Here is a 23,193-nt window from a genome sequence, read left to right as displayed (position 1 = left end):
GGATAAGAAGGACTGCTTATGCACGAAGGCGTCGCGAATGTTTGCTTCCATGTGCACTAGATAGTCGGTTGTAGATCGTCCTACTCTAAAACCACACTGATACGGATAAAGAAATTAATTTAATTCAAGGAAGTGCAAAAGTCGACGGTTTATCAATTTTTCAAAAAGTTTGCATTTACAACTTGTGAGGGCAATTGGGCAATAACTTGTTACTAATGTGGGGTCTTTGCCCTGTTTAAGAATCGGAACGACCAACGCTTCTTTCCATGCGGTAGGGAGGTATCCCACAACCCATATTGCATTAAAAAGTGCTGGCAGAGTAATTTGTGTATCACTGGGAAGGTGTTTGATCATGTCGTACATGATCCTGTCCGGTCCAAGTGCGGAGCTCTGACATGCAGTCAGGGAGGCTCTAAACTCGGCGATGTTAAAAGGCGCGTTGAAGGATTCGTTATGTCTGTATTTGCGGTCGATAGCCTTGTGTTCTGCTACTTGTTTGTGTTTTAGAAACGCCTTGGAGTAATGCTTAGAGCTGGAAACATATTGGAAGTGTTCGCCAAGGGCGTCTGCCTGGTCTTCCAAGCGGTTTGCTTCACCGTTTACTAGGGGCAACGGATGAATTTCTTGCCCCTTAAGTCTTTTCAGCCCATCCCATACTTTATGTTCTTGAGTGTACGAGTTTATACCAGATAGAAACATCTGCCAGCTTGCCCTCTTTGCCAGTCGTCGCGTCCTTCTTCCCTGCGATTTAACCTGTTTAAATTCTATTAGATTTTCTGCTGTAGGACTTTCGCGCAGTTTGCTCCAAGCTTTATTTTGTCTCTTCCTCGCCTCTCTACAATCGTCATTCCACCAGGGGACCCGTCTTTTGGATGAAATGCCTCTCGTTTGAGGAATGAACTTTTCAGCGGCGTCAATGATAAAAGCGGTGAAGTATGAAACCGCATGATCTATAGTAAAATTATCTATAAAATCCTGTGATATGTGGGTGGATTCTCTAAAACGTTCCCAGTCAGCTGAGGCCAGTTTCCAGCGAGGGAAGTGTGGATGCAAGTCATGTTTGTTTAGGAAGTTCAGCGTTATTGGGAAGTGATCACTTCCGAATGGGTTTTTAATTACATGCCATTCTAAATCAGGAAAGATGGAAACGGATCCGATCGCCAGGTCTATTGATGAGTACGAGTTATGACGAGGATTATAATACGTTGCTTCTTTCTTGTTAAAGAGACACGCACTGGTGGTTAAAAGGAAATTTTCAATGAGTCGACCTCTCGCGTCGCATCGCGAGTCTCCCCACATTGTGTTATAAGCGTTAAAATCTCCCACTATGATATAAGGCTCGGGAAACTGGTCAATGAGGTGATAAAAGTCTGTTTTTTCGAGACGCTGGTTTGGTGGTATATAAATGGAACACACAGTTACTATTTTATTAAAGAGAATGGCCTGAACAGACACTGCCTCAAGGGGCGTGTTAAGGGCAACGGGTCGGCAAGCTACCGCCCTGTCGGCTATTATTGCTACACCGCCGGAGGCATTAGCCTCCTCACGGTCTTTTCGGAAGATGGTGTAGTTTCGAAGAAAATTTCTATTGGTAGGTTTGAGGTGTGTCTCTTGAACACACAGCAGCTTCGGATTATGTTTGTGTATGATTTCTCTAATGTCATCGAGGTTATGTAGAAGTCCTCGTACATTCCACTGTAGTATTTGTGTTTCCATTTTGGTAAATGTGTTTGGTGCTGTGTGTTTAAGAAACTAACTCGTTCACAGGCGCTTTGAAGGCGCCGTGACGGGAGTTTTATCTTTTTTGGAGCGATCAAGAGGGCTTCGCCGCTCCTTAGGCGCTGGTGGAGCCGTGTGGCTGGTGGTTGGGTCCATCGCCTCTTGCAAGGCGCTGGACAGGCGCTCCTCCGAGCGCTTTGTTTGACGTGAAGGCCTCGGCACGTTGGACGAGGCCTTCGGGGTCACCTGCCCGGAGGTAGATGGCCCCAACTGCTGGGTTGGCGTAGCAGCACTAGCTGCATCCGCTGGGGGGGCGGATGGCATCACTGCCGCCTCACTGGGTGTGGGTCAGACAGCCGCCGGAGACCGTTGTGGCGCTGCCCCCTGACGCGCCACATTGGAAAATGTGTTTTTGGGCAGGTAAGATACCCGCCTGCGTGCCTCCTTGAAAGATATGTTTTCTTTGACTTTGATTGTCACAATTTCTTTCTCTCTTTTCCAGGACGGGCACGACCGTGAGTATGCGGCGTGCTCCCCTTTACAGTTTACACAATGGAGAGTGTTCACGCAAGCTTCAGAGGTATGTTCGTGGGCACTACACTTCGCACAGGTTTGACGGCCTCGGCAGCTTTGCGAACTGTGGCCAAAACGTTGGCATTTTAAACATCTGAGGGGATTTGGCACATATGGCCTAACACCGAGCTTGATGTACCCGGCCTCTACAGACTCGGGCAGAATACTTGAGCCGAAAGTCAATATAAGGTGTTTGGTCTTGATTTCTTTGCTGTCACGCCTGATCTTTATTCTTTTAACATTGATAACATTCTGGTCACTGAAGCCTTCCAAGAGTTCATCCTCAGTGAGCTCCAGCAAGTCATCGTCCGAGACAACACCGCGGCTTGTGTTCATCGTACGGTGCGGGGTTACAACTACTTGGGTTTCCCCAAATGATACTAGTTTTGTCAATTTCTCATAATGTTTCTGATCGCCGAGTTCCAAGAGGAGATCACTGCTTGCCATCCTGGACGCCTTATAGCATGGACCAAAGACTTCAGTCAATGTCTTAGAAACAAGGAATGGTGAGATTGTTCGAACTGGTTTAGCTGGTTTTTCAGAGTGCATCACGTGAAAACGAGGGAAGGATTCTTTTTGCCGACCAAAAAACTGGAATACATCATCGGTGCGCCCTCTTTTCTGAGGGCGATCAGGAAGCGGAGGGAAAGAGGTTGCCATAAAGGGATTGAATTTTCGGCAATAACGCCAGCCACCCACCGTGGAGTCCTACAAGGGGACGCTACAGGGACTGTAAGAACAGGTCCTGCAAACGCCAGCTGTACGTTATCACTATAACCAAACATGAGATAACCTAGGTTGGTTATTCACACAAGGTTAACCCTTGCTGCCTGGAAAATTGGAAGTGAGCGGAAGCTAGGAGAAGACAGGAAAGATGGAAAGTAAAGAGAAAGACGAAGGTTGGAGGGAGAGAGAGACAGGAAAAGGCAACTACCGATTTCCCCCGGGTGGGTCAGTCCGGGGGTGCCGTCTATGTGAAGCAGAGGCCAAAGGGGTGTGTTGCCTCCGCCTGGGGGCCTTAAAGGTCCAAACACCCAGCATCAGCTCAACCCCCAGGATCCCCCTTTCCCCAGACACGGCTAAGCCGCGCACGGCTACACGCGGGAGGGTCCAACCCCCATGTGCTCGGGTACGTGGTGTCACAACACACCAAACACCTGCTGACGCAGACGCCCCTGCGGGGCTCACCTGATTGATAGTGTGAATATGGTCTATTGTTGAGTAGCCGTTACGAAATCTTGCCTGGCCCTTTGGGTGCAGGATTTCGTAAAGGCTACTCAGCAATAAGTATATATAACACAAATTACACTTACATCGAACAAAAATAGCAGCGACTCCCAATATGTCGAACAACAAGTGGTGCAAGCGTGTCCTCAGAAGTTGGCTTTCCTTTGTGGCGGCGGGGAAACCTGGTGGCGCGGCTCCATCTCCCTACCGTGACCGTGCTGCATCGGGCGAGCCATTGACACGCTCCTGCAAAAAATTATCCTGTCCTGCCCGCAGCGCTCGCTCAGATAGTCAATCAGAGGCTCTTGTGTCCTCGTTGTGCAAGATGGCCCAAGTGCGAGTTGTCTCGCTGCTTTTCTGGTTCATTGTGTTTGTGCCTTGTGGGCCTTCTCCTGCAGTGTTGCTGTGATGAAGCGGCAGAATTTGCTTTTCACCTTGAAGCTCGAAATCATAAATCGCGTCGAATGTGGTGAGAAGTCGGATGACCCCCGCAGCGTGAAAAATTCTGAGGAGCACTCTCAGCACAATTTTGAAGAATAAGAGGGAGATTAGGACTAAAGCAGCCAAACTCGCAACCTGCTTTGCATGGTGGCTGACACGTACACACGGCCATGTACAAGTGGTTCATCCGAAATTGCTTCAGACGTGCTGGCTTTTGCGTTTCCAGTGATGACTGTAAATTCTGATGAGTGCGACGAAGCCCGTGGCGGTGTTGCCGAAGTTTGGAGTGAGCTATCAGGATTATAGAAGCCGTTGACGAGTCAATCGTCAACAAGTTTGCGAGAGCAGATGATGGTGTCGCAACCACGAGAGAGCCCAAAAATGAAGACATTGCAAACATTGTACCGAGTACAAGTGAAAGTGGGCACAATGAGGAAAGCAATGACGGTCCTTTGCCCACATCCTCTGAGGTGATTGGTGCACTCGCACTAGTCTTGTGCTTCTGCGCGAATGTGGAAAGTTGTGGCCTCAGCTGCTCCGACTCTTTAGACAATGTGGAGAAGTGTGTGCGTCGCAGACAGTGAAATTGACCAAGCAAAAGAAAATACAGGACTATTTCGTGCAAAACTAAGCTAGTTTCATCAATAAGGTGATTTTATAAATGGTATGTGCTTTTATGACATCCAATTCTTTAGCAGGCTTACATCGAATAATGCCCTACATCGAATTGATATGAGTTTTTTTTTTTTTTTTGCGAGTTTGATATAGCCGGGTTTGACTGCACTGAGTTTGCACTTTTCACATCGCTAATTAAACATCTTCATAAAACTTCTATTTCTTCATCACCGTGACTGGAGGTGGGAGCGTAAGTTTGTACTGCCTTTATTCTATACCTCCTATTCAGCTTTATTAAGACTACTGCTACCCTCTAATTAATGCTGTAGAATTCGTCAATGTTGCCTGCTACGTGCTTATGGATTAGGAATTCTACTCTGAACTGCTTCTTATCTGGTAGTCCTCTATAGCAGAAGACGTGGCTATTTGTCAGCAGTGTATAAGCCTCACCAGTTCTTCTAACCTCACTAAGGTCAATGATATCCCAAACAATGCCTGATAGTTCCTCCAAGAGTCCTGCTACGCTAGCTTCAGTCGAGAGAGTTTGAATGTTAGACATTGCAAGGGTCAGTTTCCATTGGCAGCCTGTCTGGGTCCAGAGATTCTTAGCACCCTCCGCTGCATTACAGGTCTGGCTGCTGCCTTGGTCACTTGTTCCGCAACTTCTGGGGACTGAGGGCCATTGGGTAATTGAACGAGTCATTTGGGAGGGAGTGGCCGAATACTGCACCAGGGAGGCCAATTCCTGTTCTGGTGAGGGAGTGTCTTGTTGAAGCTTAGTGGGTCTTCCTAATTTGGTTGTACTCCTAATTTGGTTATTCTCTGAGAAAGCATGCTGCTATCTTGGACTTTGATTATTCATAGAGTGGGAATCCAAAAATGTTAGTTTTGTTTTTGTGTTTTTTTGTGTGGGTTTTACTTTGCATCTTGTTCACGCCTCACTGCCATCAAAGCGCATGTACTTCTCAAGGGACCCTGCAAAAGGTGGGTCTTTGAGCAACAAGGCAGTAGCTGCAGTCCCACGCCTGTGTGTGTATTTTCTATGTGTGCGCGTACGTGTCAGATGTAAGTGCGCTGGTTCAAATCGTGGCTCACCAACTATCCTATCAATATATTTCAATAAAATTATCGCAAAATTCAGCACGACATCAGACACACTTTCTTAGATATAAGTAGAAATAAACGCTAAATGCCATGCTTGCTCTTGCACAGCCAGCAGTATGTTTGATTTGTTTCAAATATTCATATTTAATAAAATATTCAGAAATCTTGAAATACATAGTTTTTAAATCGAATATGAATATTAAAAATATAATATTCGATAGTATTCGAAATTTTCAAATATTTGCACACCCCTATAAAGAACTTCTACAGATAGAAAGCTTATACAGTTAAGGGGGAAGAGGTGTTTAGAAACTTTTTTGTTTTTTGACTAAATTTATTAAAAATTGTCACCCAGACAGTCTTTCATGCTGATTTCAAAAATATAATTGCATTTAAATTGACTGGGTGGTTCCAGATATAATTAAAATTAATGACATATTGTTTATTGGAACAACTGTAAGAAGCGTATGAGCCAGAATATTTATAAAGACGTATGGCTGGATACTACAAAGTGTAATCAACACAACTGCAGGACTACTTCTTTTATATTGCAGGTATTACCAATTTTACAGCAATGGGAAGTTTGATCTCCAGACATGGCAATCATGTGGTCCAATTAGAAGCCACATTTCAAAACTTAAAGCGAAATTAACAAACCTGCTCTTAGCATTGTGTAGTACACACATGTATCTACATGCCACTGTTAAAATTATGGTTCTACGTGCCCTGAAGACCGATCTAGCGCTTCGGCATGTCTAAAAAACACCAAAAATGACTTTCTGAGAAAAGTTTAAAAACAAAATGAGCTCATTTTTATAACAGAACACCAAAAAATATTTGAATATATACAAGTGCTCTTGCATTAGTAGCGTCCAGGAATGTGGTCTGTCTGGCTAGTGTCATTACAGCGAGGCCTTCTGAGCACCCGCTGCAAGTTTCCAGCAGACGTAGCCAGCATCTCGTTTTTTCCAGCAGCAGTGTCGTCAACACGATCTAGTAGTTTCGATTTTCGGTCAGTAGCAGAAGTTGACACTAATGCTTGAAGTTTTCCTTGAGCTTCACTGTCAATACATCGAAAAAATTCCGGCTGCAGAATAGTAGCGTCGTGCCAAAACGTTGATGAAACGCAGCCGTTGTCAGAAGCACTTCGGGGCAGTAGGCCTGACACGCCATCGGTATCTCCGGCGTCGCTCGACTGCGGGAGCAGGGGGGCTAAATATAGTCCGACGTAGCGTGAGCATGCGCACACGTTACGTCATGTTGGCGAAAGCAACAGCGTCTATCGCTAGACCGATGGTTCGACAAACTGGTGTAGACTGCGTAACAGGACGCGGCCAACGGACTCCAACGTGCCCAGAGTTGAGCGACACTTCCCTGTGAGTCGCTAACGTCAGACTATAAATGCGCCTTTATCGGTGTCATCAGGAAGCAGTGCAGCGGGGCGTCGTTTCTTGACGTTGTACGCAGACTTCCTTTTCCCCTTCTTTTTTCTAAATTTGAACTTCGTAGCAGACTTCGGAGTCAAGGTCGGCATTGCTGTCAGCGTGGGAAACCTCGTTCGCATGCACGGCGTGTGCACTGCAGCCACAGAGCAATGCAGACGACGCCAGTGTAGCCAATGGCATGGCTAGTTGAGGGTCACGTGCCTTTGTCGACCAATTACAGCGTGCATTGGGTCTTCTCTTTGAGACGAAATTTCTTCACTGCCAATGTGCGGACGGAGCCGGCGGTGGCGAGCAAATGAAGACGAGAGACTGCTCTTTCATATGATATATGGGTCAGCGCGACCGAACGACTGCGGGGGCCGTCACGCGCCATGGGAAAAGCGCTTCTTCACGGAAGCTTTGGCTTATTTTTAGCCTACACTGGTGCCAAAAATTTATTTTGCGGCTATAATATTGATTTAGAATGCACACAATTTAGCGAAGTGGTAAAATAATAGTTGGGAATTCCGAAAATACCATTTTCAAAATATTAATTTTTTTGGGATGTTTTGATTTCTAAATCCCGCGTCTTCCCTTAAACCTCAATATAATGAAGTACCATATTTACTCGCGTAATGATTGCACTTCATTGTAAAAAAAAATTGACCCAAATTCAGCGGTGCGATCGTTACGCGGGTTAAATTTCCCACGAAACGAAAAATTTTCTTTTTTCATCTCGCATATGCTGCGGGATGACAAGCAGGCAGCAGCCACTGTCAATGCGGGACACCAAAACAAAAATGGCAGCCGGCGGAGCAAGCCGAACGCAATTATTTTTCTTCTCGTGAGTACATTACATGCATTGACACAGTTTCTTCCGTATCAGTAATGAATAACATCGTTAATATCAGCAAGTTTGCGATAACGTAGCCACGTCCACTTTGAAGGGACAGAAACAGAGATGGGCGAGCTTAGCTGCCAGTGACATAGAAAGACATGGCGGGCATGCTGCGGCAACTGCGGCATTTGTTTTCACTGCTATCCTAATACGGCTAGTTTCCGCTAAAGATGGGCGAATATCTTACAAGCGTTGGCGTATGAATAGGGTACACTTCTAACGTATCACTGTATACGTGGCCACTATCGTTGCCGCTCGCGATTGGTTGCGTGCCCACGAGTGCAGACGAGAAGAAACGAAAGGCGCCCTTTATGTTGTTGTTGTTGACCAAAACCATTATGAAGCCTACAAATAATACACCGAGGCAAGTTTGGTTGTAGCTTTTTTTTTTTCATGAAAGTGCGGAAAGTGATGAAAGGATTGAAATGGGACATCTGCTTAAGAATATTGTGTGTGTGCAGACCGCTTGGTATGTCTTCAAGAGTCGTTTGCGTAGCATTCGACAGATGGTAAGCGAGATCATCATTAGCTAGACTTGGCACACAACATATCGCTGCGACAAGTTCAGGGTGCCATCATTACACGGGAATGAAAAAAACCAAATTTTGGTGATAAAATTCAGGGATGCGATCATTACACGAGTGCGATCATTATCTGAATAAATATGGTAGGTAAAATCGGCACTTTGCTTTGTTCTAACGAAATTTCGTTGTATTGAAATTCTACCTTTTATGCAAATAAGTACAGTTGCCTATCGATTTCGCGCACATGGATTGGGGCTGCTGAATTTTCCGAATTATCGGGCAACTGAAAAAAGCAAATCTGAATGAGACAACAATTCATTTGGATGAATTTAGGAGTCAGAGACAAATTATTCGATTTCATGGCATAGCAACGATATCTTCACATTGGTGGAACGAATTAAGCAATGCCAGCCACGCGTGCACTCCCGACTCTGCAAGTGATCGAGTCGTCCCAGTGTGGGCGACGCTATCAGGAAGAGCACTGGCAGCGGGCAGCAAAGGCTTCGCCTGCCTCTCACTCCAACAGGTCACCGAAACTCGTGATTATGCAACTTTCAATGCTGAATGCACAATAACACAGCTTACATGGTGGCGAGCCGTCTCGGCATGCCCAATCTTAGCACATGCGGAAGATTACTTCTAAAGCGGGGTGCACAGCTGCGTATGTGCTCAGCCTTGTTTACAGCTCTGCGCAGCCACGGCTGAGAAGAGCGCCACCAAAAAGCGAGATGCATGCCAACTTACTCCTCCCTCTCCCCCACCCCGTTCGCCCACTCGTGTACGCTTGATCGCTTTGCTGCGAGCTCGCTCCCCTCCCCCTCATTCTCTTTGCTCGTGCAGGAAGGCGGCACTCGTGAAGCCACCATCTTTGTTGTTTTACCCTCGTACACTTTCACTCGCACCTGAAGCACACAGTGCGGGGGACACAATAGGACCTTACTGCACTTGTACTTTATACAGAACATGTTAGCCTTTTTGTAGTCTCTGATATATTTAGTGTGCTTTTTGTAGAAGGGATAGAAATAGTAAAGTGCCAGGTGTCATGGTCGCTTAGGTCAGGCACGTGGGTTACTGGTGAAGCATTATTAGGATGATTGGTTAGAATCGGGTCAAGCAAGGAATATGTAGATGTCGCAAGTGTTGGTTTGTTAACTAGCTGCGGAAGGTTAAAATCTGAGCAAACGCTAAGGAAATCTGCAGCCTCTGCAGATGCCAAGTTAGAAAAGGGACAGGAATGTGACCAGTCGATAGTAGGGAAATTAAAATCTCCTAAGAGAAACACGGGTTAACCAGGGAATCGAACAGATATTTCATCTAAGGTGGCATGATTTTTTTCCGCAAAATCACAATCAGGATTAGGTGGACAATAACAGATACCTATGATTATTAGTAGTCACACTCAAAAGGAACGATTCGAAACTAGAGTTAATAGCAAGTAAAACACCACCGCCTATCCTATCGGCACAGTCTAGACGGTATACAGTAAATTTTTTGTTGCAGTGAAACAGCTAGCCTGTCTTGGTTTTGTCAGAGAGCCAGGTTTCCGTTAGTACAATATCAGCTCCAGTATCGTTAAGTAGACTGTTCAAACTATCTCTTTTAGGAAAAACGCTCCAAATGTTAGTAAAAATTACGGATGCTGTTGATGATGAGCTTCCACACTCATGTGGGCCTACTTCTTTCCCGCGTAGACATGTCCAGAAGGGGCTGCTCCTGGGAACGTGGTGACAGCATTGGTCGGTTGTCTGCCAGTATTCACTTCGATAACAAAATTTTCGTCAGTATTGAACATGTAGCACTTTCCCTACGAAAATAGTCTCTTGTAGCTTAATTTGAAGTTAGTGTTTAAGCCTCCGCCAAATTCCAGAAGTCTCTTCCGGACATGACGTGTTGCAGCACAAATGTCTTCGCTTACACTGATACCAGTTCCCCCAAAAGCAAACCGTTTGGAAAACACCAGCTCTTTTGTCTTAAAAGTGGCAAACTTCACTACTAGAGGCCTATTTTTTCCACTGACAAATTTACCGATTCTATGTGCACGCTCTATGCTACCTAGTGGTAGACGTGCATCCAGTTTGTCTGAGGTGATGGAGATAACTGTTTCTTCGCACTGACACGCATTCTCAGACAGGCTACCGGATAACCCAAAGAATATGAGATTTCTTCGCCGTAATCTGTCTTCCACATCGTCGAGCCGCCCGCGAAGCTATTGATTGCTATTGAAGACCAGGTACAATTTCGTACGGCCATAATCAACACCATCGCTTCGGGCTTCACATGTCTATGACTACATCACTTTGTTATGTAACCTTTTTTTTTTTACCCCACTCCCCTCTGTAATACCTTGTGGTCTTGAGGGTATAATAAATGAAATGAAATGAAGCGTTGCGGTCTTTTGCTGTAAACATATAACATTTTGACACGTGTCACTCATTTCTAGCTGTAAAGTCCCAAAGCCAACCGTCTGACAATCCAGAGCTTGCGGTGATGCTGGCTGTGATAGACTGCTGTGAATGTTTAAGCTCTTCTATTGCCTGTGACATACATGACTGGTTTGTTTTAATGCGAATACAATGGGCGTTTGTTTCCTTTACAGTTTTAAGCAGTTCGGCCATAACCTTTTCTTCGGGACCAGGGTTTTGCTCTATGTTGCCACTCATCAACAAGAGTAAATTGCAAAAAGGATCAAACACTGCTTCTGGACATGGAAGCAAAATTATAAAGCGGTCTTCAGACCTGAAGCATTTGGTAGGCAGCATAGAGTTTCCACTTATTTTCTCGGTATTCCTTTGCGGTGGCAGTGAAATTTCGTTATATTGAAATTGCATACAAACACACTTCGTTATACTGATGGTTCTAAATACGTGGTGTTCTATGGACAAGAGGTTATGAAAAGTTAAATACTTCGCTATATTGAAGTTTGTTATATCGAGGTTTAACTGTATTTGCAAGAATGTCCTATATAGCCTTTTTGTTGAAAATGTATATTTCGAAATTTTGTTAGGTTCTCGTAGTGCAGAAGCAGCATCAATGTTTTTACGGAGTTTTCTCGTTTTTGTTATAAAGCTATTTATTAATGTTTTTCGAAGAATTCTTAATAAATGAAAATAATAAGTGAAAATAATATCATTAGAGAGCACATTACTTCTACAAGTTGCTACCATACATTCTAATAATCAAGCATCTACCGCAGCAATAAAATTTTTTTTTACTACACTACCCAAGAACTGTCTATTTTCCCACGAACAGGAAAGTGTTAAGTTGTACCCGACTTTAGTTTGTAATATCCACTGGCAGGACAATTTCACTTCGTCAAACGATGTTTCAAATACATGGATCTTTAGAGATTTCAAGGGGAATTTCATTTACTTTGTTATTACCAGTTTTGTTATAACGAGGTTTGAGTGTAATCGCCATTGTCTTTGATATGTACATGAAAATTCCCCTGTATCTGTCTAGTTCTGAGTAAATTTCTGGCTCCGCTTTATGGAACTTGCACATGCGCCATGCACACAAGGTGATAGTACTATGCAGCATATCACCACGAGGCACGATAAAATGGTCTGCACCGAACCAGTATGCAAACTGTTATGTTTTTCTCAGAACCAGAACTGACCTAGAATAAAATCAGTGTGTGTTGAACGCAAACCGAACCGGTTTTTTCTTTTTTTTTGCTTTTTTTTTGACAGCCTGGTTGTGAGAGGTGCGGCTGCCGTCTGCAGCTGAGTGAGGAATCAATCAATTTTAAAGCAAGAATACAGTGCATAAGAAATTGTGAAAGCCCACTGTACTAAGGAAAATTGAAAGGTGTGCAAATGCGCCCCCACCGCATCTCTGGAAAGAATACGGGTATATGTGAAACACCAAAAGTAGGACAGCACTACACACGAAGGCCAACCTCGTGGATACCCGAGCCAAAGCTGGTGCATCGGTAAGAAAGGCTGGAAGGACAGCAGCACCAAGTGGTGAGCGCCTCTGCTGCCAGGGCCCCGCTTTGTGTGGTGCGGTGCAGAGACAAGCCACAAGGAAGAAGCCACACTCACGCTGGCAGGTGCGGTTGTTGGGCCCGAGAGGGTGGTGGGTGGGGCAGGCGCACTGGTAGCCCCGGAGGCCTGGCACGCCCAAGCACAGGTGGGAGCAGCCCCCGTTGTACACCGCACACTGGTTCCAGCCTGGGTAAGAGCAGCACACTGTCTAGCCTCACACAGTAACATCCATGCGCATTTCCTCACGCCAATCATCCCCATCGCAGGGTCCACAATCACCGTGATCAACAGCAACGATCATGGTGCCGGCGCAAGTCAAAACAAGAAAACCAAACAAGAAGCTGGCGTTGGTGCTCACGCACTTGTTTGCACGGAAACTGCGCAAGCACAAACGCACGACTCTGCTCCACCACTGACAAGGCAAGCCCAGGACCTGCTCACCCGCTCTCGCTCGCTGGCTGTCGGTGCCATTATTCGGGGGGCTCATTCACTCTGAGCGAGCGAACAGCCTTCACTGTTCCTCGGTGCTGCACCCGCACGGCGATGGAAATACAACTCTACGCTGCTTTCCGGCAAGCCTCCCAGTGTGCCCAAAGTCACCCAAACCAAGACCCTATTGGCTCCCACCCTCCCAAGCTTGCGCAAAGGAGCCAGTTGTGACCGAAAAATTGGACCCCGATCTGGCGCCATCGCGCACTGCGTGACAGCCGTATTAGACTTCCACGGAGTTTTGCCAGTTCAGCTCTACTTTTTTTTTAGCTTTTACGGAGTCCATGCTTTCTTTTTTTTTAATTACAACTTATAATAAATTTTTTTGCCATCACGTTCACTTCATTATAACAAGGGTTTACTATATGTTTGGCAGCCTTCTTCTTTTTGTAGCTGTGCAGATATAGTGATGGTCGGTTATAATGATCAAATTTTTAGTTTTTTATGATATCGTTATAAAGGAATAGTTCGAATAACTGTGGGGAGGGGGATGGGTGCCACTCACATGAAAAGATAAAAAATTTATATTTGAAGTGCTGTTATTAAGCTATTTTCATGCAAAAATACAAGTTTTGCATTTATTACAATGCTAGCAGTACAAAAATTTATGCACAGACTTTTGCCAAGTATTTTGCTGCCTGAACAAGTTCATGGACTTTTTCGTTCAGTCTACTTTAAATTTCGTGGTAGCCATGGCTATAGGGACGTCTGCCCGTTGTGCAGCCAGATGTGGACCGTGCTTCATCATAGTGCAAGTGTTGCATGCAAAACTTTGACTGCACAGTGCCAGCAGTTTAGCTGTGCAAATTCAGGCTGATGCTTTTTGCTCACACACAAGCTTAACTTGTTACATCCAGTAAGCATACAGTTCAACTGGCCACATCTCAATTCAGCCGCTGAGACCGCCGCACGCCGTCCCCCTGCTGCGCTCGGCCTTTGTGAGCGACTGACCGCCCCAGGGCCCGAACGCGGATCCACTCTGGGTGAGCTGAACTCTTATCAGCCTCTTTTGTGGTTCCCACATTGTGCGGTTTATTTCGCCCCAGACGTGCGGAACGCTCCGCCGCTGTGGTTTTGTTTTGTGTTGTATTTGTATGTGTTGTTGCTGTTGTTGTCAGTTGGTACATTTGTACGCTAAGGTGAATAAACACCTTAGGTCGAGACTCACCCTGTCCCCCCTGGCCTGAACCCGCCGTGGTCGCAACTCACTGTGAACCGCGGGTTAGGGGTCACAGCTCTGACTGTTAGGGCTGCTGCGAAAGTGCTAGGGAGCGACTGCCGCTCCGCCGGCGCTGTGCGATCCAGAGAAGGGTCAGGTGCGCACGCACGAACTTGAGTAATACCCCTATAAAGCTAAGCTTTCCGCCCAACGTATACACTCTATGCAATTGCATACTCAAACGAACCTCTTCTTTTAAATACTTTGGCGTTATTCTTATGTCTGATTTAAGCTGGGCCATGCATGTTGAGCATATTACTAACAAGGCACTCAAAAAACTTGGCTGCCGTCTGTACTTTGCAAACAGTGACACAAGACTTTGTGCATACATTTCCCTTATCAGAGCAACCCTCGATTATGCCTCAATAATTTGGAACCCTCACACATCTAACCTTTCTGATTGCGCAGAATCAATTCAAAATAAGGTTGCCCGCTTTATTTTGCACTCTTACTCTCCATACCAAAGTGTGTCGGCGTTAAAGCAGACCCTTAATCTTCCAGATCTTGGCACACAACGGAAATATTTCCGTCTGTATTTTTTTCACTCCCTTTAATATTGCGGTTCATCTTTTTCATCCACTCCCATCTTACCCGCTCATTACCTGTCCACCCGCAATGACCATGTATTCAAAGTGTCTCCCATAATTGCTAGGACCTTGCTCTGCTTACCGCCCCGGCAGCGTTCGCCTTTGAGGGCCAAGGTTTTTGCAGCAGCACCTGGTAGAACAGGGCTGTCTCATCTGCGTTGAACAAATCCATGGCACTGTGCTTTTCCAGCAGCTGTCCAACGTTTGTCTCCACGCACACCACTGCAGCTTCGCGGTCGGCAGACTGCGCTTCCCCGCTGACAGCCCTGCCGACGATGTCATGGCGTGCTCCTTGAAACGCTGCAGCCAGCCGACACTCGCCACAAAATCGTCGTGCCCCATGATGTACGCGAAGTCCCTCACTTTACGCTGCAACAGTGCTCTACTCACAGGAGTGTCGCTTGCTCGAGTCCAAAAACCACTTGAAGACCGTCTTCGCTACAGCTTCGAAAGCGGGCACTTGCAGCTTCTTTCTGTCGCCTTTTATGCCACGTGCGACAGCACTGCTGACAGCTTCTTTGCTGTTCAAAAGTGTGGACAGCGTGCTCAACACTATGCTGAAATCTTCGGCAACTTTTTTCTTCTTCACGCTGGACTCGACGGCTTTCAGCATAGCCACGTTGTAATCCACTGATACAGTTTTGCGCTTCCGTTTGCCATTGTCAATCTCTTTTCTGGCGGCGGGAACTCGCACAAACGAACCGATAGAAACAGTGATATTGTTGATGCACACGAAGGCAACAAACCACAGTCGGCGCTGCCCCACGCACTTAGCGGAAGAGCGGGCGGGCCCACCAATGCTAAGGGAAAGGGGAGGCCAGGAGATGCGCATGGTAGACGCGAACGTCGCGCGCTATAGACGTTGACCTGACAGGTAATAAAATGATAAGTAAATGCTCGTCGTGGAAAAAAAAAATTGCCGACGATTACGTTACTTCCTAATGTGAAATTTGAGCGCAGCTCTTCAGCTGTTTCGGCTTTTCTATATACTGAGACAAATAATTCGAGCAAGACATGTATGTACAGTACAACTTTTTATTCTTCGCTTCTTCAAGAAACACTCCACTCCCAGTAGTTGATTGTCATGAAGGTAGCTTTGTGATGGGATAAATAGATGGATATATGCTAGACTTACTGCACCAATGCCTGGTTCAGCATAGCGCACGTCTGGATTCTGGCGGCGGCGGCGCTGGGCCTCTGCTCGGGCAGCTCGTTTAGCAGCAGTGGCAGACGAAGGACTTCCACCCGTTGCCTCGCTCATGGCTCAGAAAGAACTGGCTGAGAGTAAACTATGTATATAGGCAGACGGATTATATTGTAATATAAACCGTCTGTGAGCCTTGGACAATACGTATGGTCCGGAACATTTCACACCAGCCACCGCAAACGGAGAGTAGCTTGACGCAGCTGCCTCATTTATCGGGATGTTGCGGGAGGCAGCGCATAGGAACATTGCACGGCAAAGAGATGGCAGTGATTGACTGACGCCGCTAACGCTGCTAGTGAATCAACTAGAGATGGCTTTGCGTTTCGACTTGGGAAGCGCGCACCATGATCTACTGATACCGAGCCGGTGCTTTGGCAACCGAAGCACAATGCCTGCTCTAGCGCAGTCACCGCCACGAAGGAGAGGAGTGGGGGAAGGGGTACACGCAGTGGCGAACAACGGCGGCTATGCCTTTCGGCTTGGGCAGCAGCACATCATCGAGATGAGCCACCACCGAGCCGGCGCTCTAATTGTGCAGCACATGGGTGGCATTAGAGGAGGAGCGAAGAGAGCAAGGCTCGCGCCGTACACGAGAGATCGTGCCAGGAGCGCGTGCAGCTAGAACAGTGCGCTGGCCCCGGCTATGGAGCTAGTTATGGCGAGGCTCAACGGCGCCACTGGACTGCGATGGAGTGCACACTGCTAACGGAGTAGCTGGAGTTCCGCACGAATGCCTTTGTCTGTGCGTGCTACTGCTACAGAGCCTCGCGCGAAACGCTGTGCCATCGTGCTTTCCTCGACCTTGCGCGGGTCAGCTCTACGAGTGCACAGTGTTAGATGATGTATTTTCGTCTTCACGCCTTTGGCTGTGCACACAAGCTTGACGGAGTCCTGCGCGGAAACGTTATGTAAACAAAATTCCGTTTTCTTGCCTTTGACTGTGCGCCAGGCTCAACGTCGCGATGGAAAAGCGTGACCACCCCCAAGAGAGTGCGCGATGCCGGCCGTAGGCGCAAGAAGCGCGGTTTGGAACTTTTTTGAAAAAGCTTCTCAATCTGAAGCAGTCTAACTCTCGTGCGGAAACACGCTGAAGACACCAACAGCAACGACCACCACTCTCATGAACCATTTGAAGCGGCATAAAAAATTGTATGCAGAGTTTCAAGGTGCCGCTAAAGCAAACGCTGGTTCCAGTCAACCAAGCGTCGTCAATGCTTTCAGAAAGACAAGAACCAGCGTTGCCGGAATTGAAGCGGCACGCCTTGGACCTAAAGATTGCCAGAATGATAGCACTCGACTTGCAGCCGCATGCAACTGTCGAAGATCGTGGTTTCAAGGACCTGTTAAATGAGGCAGTGCCCAGTTATCGGCTACCATCAAGAACAACGCTGTCTCGTACACTAGTGCCCAAGTTGTACGATGACACTAGGGAGCAGGTTCATATAAAGCTGCACAAAGCATTCGAGGATGGCATTGCATCACTTGCATTCACCTCTGACATTTGGACATCAAGAGCAAATGAAAGCTACATCAGCCTGACTGCCACTTCTTGGACCCCCTGTTCAAGCTGATGCGTTACAACCTGAGCACTGCTCATTTTCCAGTAAAGCACCCAGCAACTAGAATTCCTTTGTTGCTTGAAGGTCTGGTTGCCGAATGGGACATTCCACAGGACGCCTCTTTAAAGGGACACTAAAGGTTACCAGACACTCAAGTTAAAGTGGTAGAGCAATGTTCTAGAACGTCTAAGGCGTCAATATAATCGCGAACAGAGCTTTAGTAACCGAGAAATTGAGATAAATGCATGACACGATTTGACACCCCCCAGCAACATTCCGGTACTAGCCCTATGACGAGAGCACTCCTCATAATTTGTGTTACTAATACTCAACTACTCGTATTAAAAATATCATTTCATTCAATTATAAGACGGAAAAAAAATGCTACTTGTCTACGTCTATTCGATTCTAAGAAAAAATAAAATTTTGACGTTACCCTTCAGTAATATGGGTGTTCGAAAGGTTTCGTTTTCGCTCGACTCTGCACGCTCGACTCTGCGCCGCGCACGCTTTGGAGTTTCAGTAGTTTCATTATCGCGTCGTGCTGTGAGGGTTCTGCTGGCTCGCGAAACTTTCATTTGGAATAAGCAGCGAGAATGCCACGTCCATGTGATGTCGTGGGAAGCCCTCGTTGCTTTCCCGCTCCGGAGAGCCGGTGTCGAGGCCGCCGTCATAGTACGCAACGACTCCGGCAGTGCGAGCCCTCAGCAGCAGGTCGCGCTCATCGGTGCTCAAATCGCTGAAGTTGAGCCCACCATCGCGAGCCAATCTGTCGGTGTCAGGGTCCATTGCGACGAGCGTCGAAGTTTGCGTCATAGAATGAAGTACCAGCTTGTGGGCGTCTTGCGCTGGAGTTTGAGGTATAGTAGCGGCGCCTGGTGGCAGTGCGGGAAACGCCATCTGGGTCGTGCCAGTTTGGGTCGTATTGAGCCCTGGCTGTGGCGAAGCACGTTTCTAGGCCGAGTTTTGCGTCGATTCGCACTTTTTTATGCCCTGTTGCGAGTGTGAAAAGGCTCGTCACTTCTCACAGACCACGCCAACCACGCTGCGAGCTCGCCGCAGCCTATAGTTTAACGAAAACGGACTCTCCGTGAGACGCAATGCTGGAAGCAGAAGGAATCGGCGACAGTGTTCCGGAGAGACCTAGCTCAGCCTCGAAAAAGCGTCGCCGTCGTCACTTCTGCGTCGTGGGCTGCCATGAACAAGACGGCCTGAATCCCAACATCAGATTGTACCGTTTTCCTCCAAGGCCTCACGAAGTGGAGCGTCGGGCGCGCTACATAGCTGCAGTTCGTCGCGCTGAGTAAGCGCAACTTCGTGCCGTGCTGACTGCTTCGCCTGTCTTGAAGCTTGCTTGATTATCTGCGTTCAAAATTTCAGTCTTTTGCACCTACAGTACCGACAGCAGACCGACATAGCAGCAGGCATGGCTGGTAATTCACGATTCGAGACCCGGCCACAGCGACACTTAACAATTCGACCGATGCGAAGTGGTGAAGTGTGTGCAAATGAGCACAAATGGTCGGGCTCATTCGATGACAACTCACTACTACTCTACGAGCAGCACAGGTTAAGAGAGTTAAATGCGCTCACCCTTGATCTCAAGCCAGCACGTTGAGGCAGTGCAGCAAGGCAATATTGATTGCAGCACATCGATGTTCGAGCGCTGTCATTCAAAGCTACATCAAGCGAGCAGCGCACGAGCTCGCGCTGCAGCGCGATTCGCACGTACGTGCGAGCTCCCGTGCGTTGCATCAGTTTAGCGGCATGCAGTCAACGAAGATTGCAGGAGGCCCGCCATTTGGCGGCATGTCGAAAGACCGCTGTTGTCGCGGTGCGTACGATCGTGCGCTCGAGCAGTTCGTACATCGCGACGTGTACCGTCGTGTGCTCGAGCAGTTCCGTACACATGATGTCTGCTTATCGCTGTTGTGGATTCATTTATAGCACGCATTTCCTCGCGTTTGCGCGCCTGAATCTAGTAGCTAGCGTGCAAACCTTACCTGTAGTTCCACTTCATACGCGACTCGCTTCACTTGCGATTGACACCGTGCTAAAACTTCGCCGCCTAATTCTTGAACGGCGTACACATATTCGGCACTGCATAATTTCTTGTCTTTACGCAGCGTGCCACCCCTGAAAAAATCTTCGGCGCCCGATATACGCAGCAGGCCGTGCTACAACACAACCGAAAGTGGCGGGTCCATATTGTAAACATGCTTTCCGAAGCAGACGACCGAGCTTGGTACGACCCATTTTAGGACAGAGGGCGCTTTTTAGCACCTTTCTCGCAGCGCCCCCTGGGCAATCTTTTACTCTGCTGTTGGCTCTGTCTTGGCTCTGTTTCTGGCCGCGCGTTTGCGTTTTGCGCAGAAAAGCCGTAGCGCCGTCTGCGGACGCCGTTCTACTCACCGATGGCGCAACGTCACTATGAGACCATGATGTCAGTACTCCTCGATCGGAGGGCGGGCGATTTGAACTGCGCTAGAGGTACGCGGACGCTTCAGAACGCATTTTCTCTTAAAATAAGTCTCTCCTTGGCACGAAACAAGCGTTTCGAGGTTTCTGTGATGGTATTTCAACAGTCCACGTTGACTTAATAGCAACCTTTAGTGTCCCTTTAACCCTTTGAGAGTCGAATTATTTTGAAAAAAACTTTCCCAGGTGGTCAAATTACTTTATTGCGGATCTTGAGTTTACAAAATGTATAAAGTCGGGAATAAATAGTAAAAAATAATTAGGAACAGTATTTTGGTGTCGGTATCACTCAGAACTGCAAAATGTTCAATAGTATTTCCGGGCGTGGTACTCCTTGAAACACTGGTCTAGGCACAGCGCCTTATCGCAGTCTGCACACCTAAAATGCGTACTCTTGGAGCGAGGAGTTGTGTTGGCGCACACATGACATCTCTGCGTGTGGCTGCCTTGGGCAGAGGTCTGAGGCGCCCTTTCGCGAAAGCGTGTTGCCGGGGAGAGCGAGAATACCTCGTGAGCGGTGGTGATAAACAAGCTAAGAGCAGTGCCAATCAAGATAGAAATCAACTTCCGCCGCCCCTGCAAAAGCGTGCCAACAAAGAGAAAAACCACGTTTCGTGCGCCTATGTTGCGATCACGCGGCGGAACCGAAACCGCAAAAGCGCGTTGCCACTGAGAGCGAGAATACCTCATGAACGTCGCTGAAAAGCAAGCTAAGAGCAGCGCCAATCAAGATAGAAATTAACTTCCACCACCCTGCAAGAGAGTGCCGACAAAGAAAAAAATGACGTTTCGCGCGCCTCCGTTGCGATCACGTGGCGAAACCGAAACCGCCAAAGGGGCGTTGCCGCAGTCTGAGCGACGCGCTGAAGCTAGCAAGCAGCTCTGTTTATCTCTTCAAGAACGTAGCACCAATTTCAAACGCATCTTGTAAGTGCTAAGAGGTGGCAGCACCTCCCGATGAGCACACATTGTCATTATGGCGCGAAATTTCAAACGGAGGGTCGGGACCGTACCCGTACGGCTAAGACCTTGCGGGACAGAACACCGCCGCCGTACATGTGCGGCGAAAACCTTTAAAGGGTTAATTTATGTGGTCACAGACAAAGCGCGCAATATCAGGGCAGCCATGCATGCTCTTTCTTGGTCTGAAAGAACCTGTTCTGCCTATACCTTGCAGCTGGCTATCAACAATATCAAGGAAATGACCCCAGGCCTTTGTTCGCTTTGTAAAAAAGCAAGAACCATTGTTGGGCATTGCAAGCATAGCGCAAAGGCACATGACAGACTGAATTGTTGCCAGAAAAAACTAAACAAGCTGCCTCTTCGAGTTGTACAAGATGTTGAAACAAGGTGGAATAGCGAAGATGCAATGCTTTCCAGGCTTGTGGAGCTGAGAGAGGCGATAACCATTAACCTTGCATCTGCAGATGATCACATTGAAAGCTTTTCAACGACAGAATGGAAGGAAATGAATGAGTATGTTGCTGTCTTGAAACCGCTTGAAGAAGCAACAACTATAGCTGGAGCTGATAGGTACCTAACACTCTCAGCTCTCATACCCATCCTTTACTGCTTACTCACACCTAAGCAATGCTGAGACTCAACGGTTTGCAACATCTGTATTTTCTGCTAATTTGGCAAAGTGTGTGAATACAAGGTTTCCAAACTACAAATATGACCAGGCAGCAAACTTGGCAATGTTCTTGGGCTGTCGTTTCAAACTGGTGGTGTACCAAGAGGACCGAGCAAGGGGTAACTGGATGAAGAACTTGGTAGTTTGAAAATGTGCAAAAAGTTAGTGGCGTACCGAATAGCACACAGGTGTCCCATGTGTTGATGGCCCAGGAAGCTGTGCAATTTACCTCAGCACTGTGGCAACATTTTGACACCCTTGTAAGGGCCCGTACATGGTCAGTCCGCCCGTCCGTTCCCCCCTCGTCCGCCCGCGTGCGGAAGCCCAAAAGGCGGAAGGTGTAGCAAAATTCGATGAACGCTCAATCCGCACGAGCGGAACGCACGCACGCTCCTGTTGGGCGACGCGGCCTGTTGACAGCTGGCAACCGTTCGGCGGAGCAAAGGTGTTCAAGGTTGGCAACGACTTTTGACAGCAGACGACACTGGCATATTTTTGCAGATGTGATTTCAAGTTTCCGCGTCCCGGTGAAAATGCGACTCTAGGCTGCCACATTCTGTTCTGCAGCCGTATGTGTTGCATTGGCACCGTCATCCTTCTTCAAAACACTGCTCAGTCGTCTTATCTGCGCCACCTTTTACAGATGTATTGCAATCGCATCACGTCGCATCATGCGACGTATTCTCGGATGATTACTTTCAGTGCGCGCTGCCTTGGGTGGTTGAACAAAACCTCTCTAATTATCCAACGTGCTGCGTTCTACGTCACGCGAAACTGATAGTGTCGCCAGAAGCGCAGTGGCGCGGTTTCTTTAGTGCTAGTGACAGCTTGCAAGAATACGGAACACATGCACATCTGTCGCGGAATGCATTTGCGTAGGTCGCCAAGACGCACCTTTTTACTACTGAGCATACGTGTGAGGCTCCGAGTACAGCTTGCTGATATGCTTGCTCGTGCTTTTTTTTTTTTTTTCACTCTGCCAATTTTAAGAGAGTGCTTAACGCAGTTGGATGCATGGAATGCCTTTTCCTTTTTTTACAGATATAAAGGCACCAAAGATGAGGCATGAGACATGCACCTTAGAAATTTAATACTTGCTGCTTGTAAACTCTCCAAACAACATATAACCTTAAATGATGTGCTCAGCATGAATGAAGTTCTCACCGTGTGCAAAAAAGTTGTGCATAAGTGGTTAACTTCATGCAGCAAGGAATTGAAGGTTAAGCAGTGAGTGTGCAATTCATTATGACTGGCTTAAAGCAATATGTATGTATAGCGGTGACCTTATGCAGATATATGTATACTCATGAGATATGTTTCTAAGAGGAGTATTTTATTTGAAAGCATATAATTTACATGGCTGATAAGAAAACTTATTTTGAGTGAAATCGAACAATTGCATTCTTTCTTGCCAGCCTTGCGTAGGTCGCCGAGACACACCTTTTTACCACTGAGCACGCGTGTGAGGCTCTGAGTACAGGATACGCTTGCTCGTGCTTTTTTTTTTTCA

The 23,193-nt window shown here is 47.2% G+C and overlaps 1 protein-coding gene across 4 annotated transcripts in view; it reads right to left on the bottom strand.

Annotated features, from left to right (window-relative positions):
* The window catches only part of arr (low-density lipoprotein receptor-related protein 6), a 296,788-nt gene that overhangs the window by 83,364 nt on the left and 190,231 nt on the right, over nt 1–23,193 (bottom strand). For all 4 annotated transcript variants that reach the window (XM_072288049.1, XM_050185229.3, XM_055074753.2 and 1 more), the window contains one exon: nt 12,569–12,697. In XM_072288049.1, coding sequence (XP_072144150.1) covers nt 12,569–12,697 — 129 coding nt within the window. The remainder of the gene's footprint in view (nt 1–12,568; nt 12,698–23,193) is intronic.

Source organism: Dermacentor andersoni, chromosome 4, assembly GCF_023375885.2.
Source record: "Dermacentor andersoni chromosome 4, qqDerAnde1_hic_scaffold, whole genome shotgun sequence".
Taxonomy (NCBI): domain Eukaryota; kingdom Metazoa; phylum Arthropoda; class Arachnida; order Ixodida; family Ixodidae; genus Dermacentor; species Dermacentor andersoni.
The sequence above is the reverse complement of the archived record's forward strand: the minus strand, read 5'-3'. Positions and strand labels throughout refer to the sequence as shown.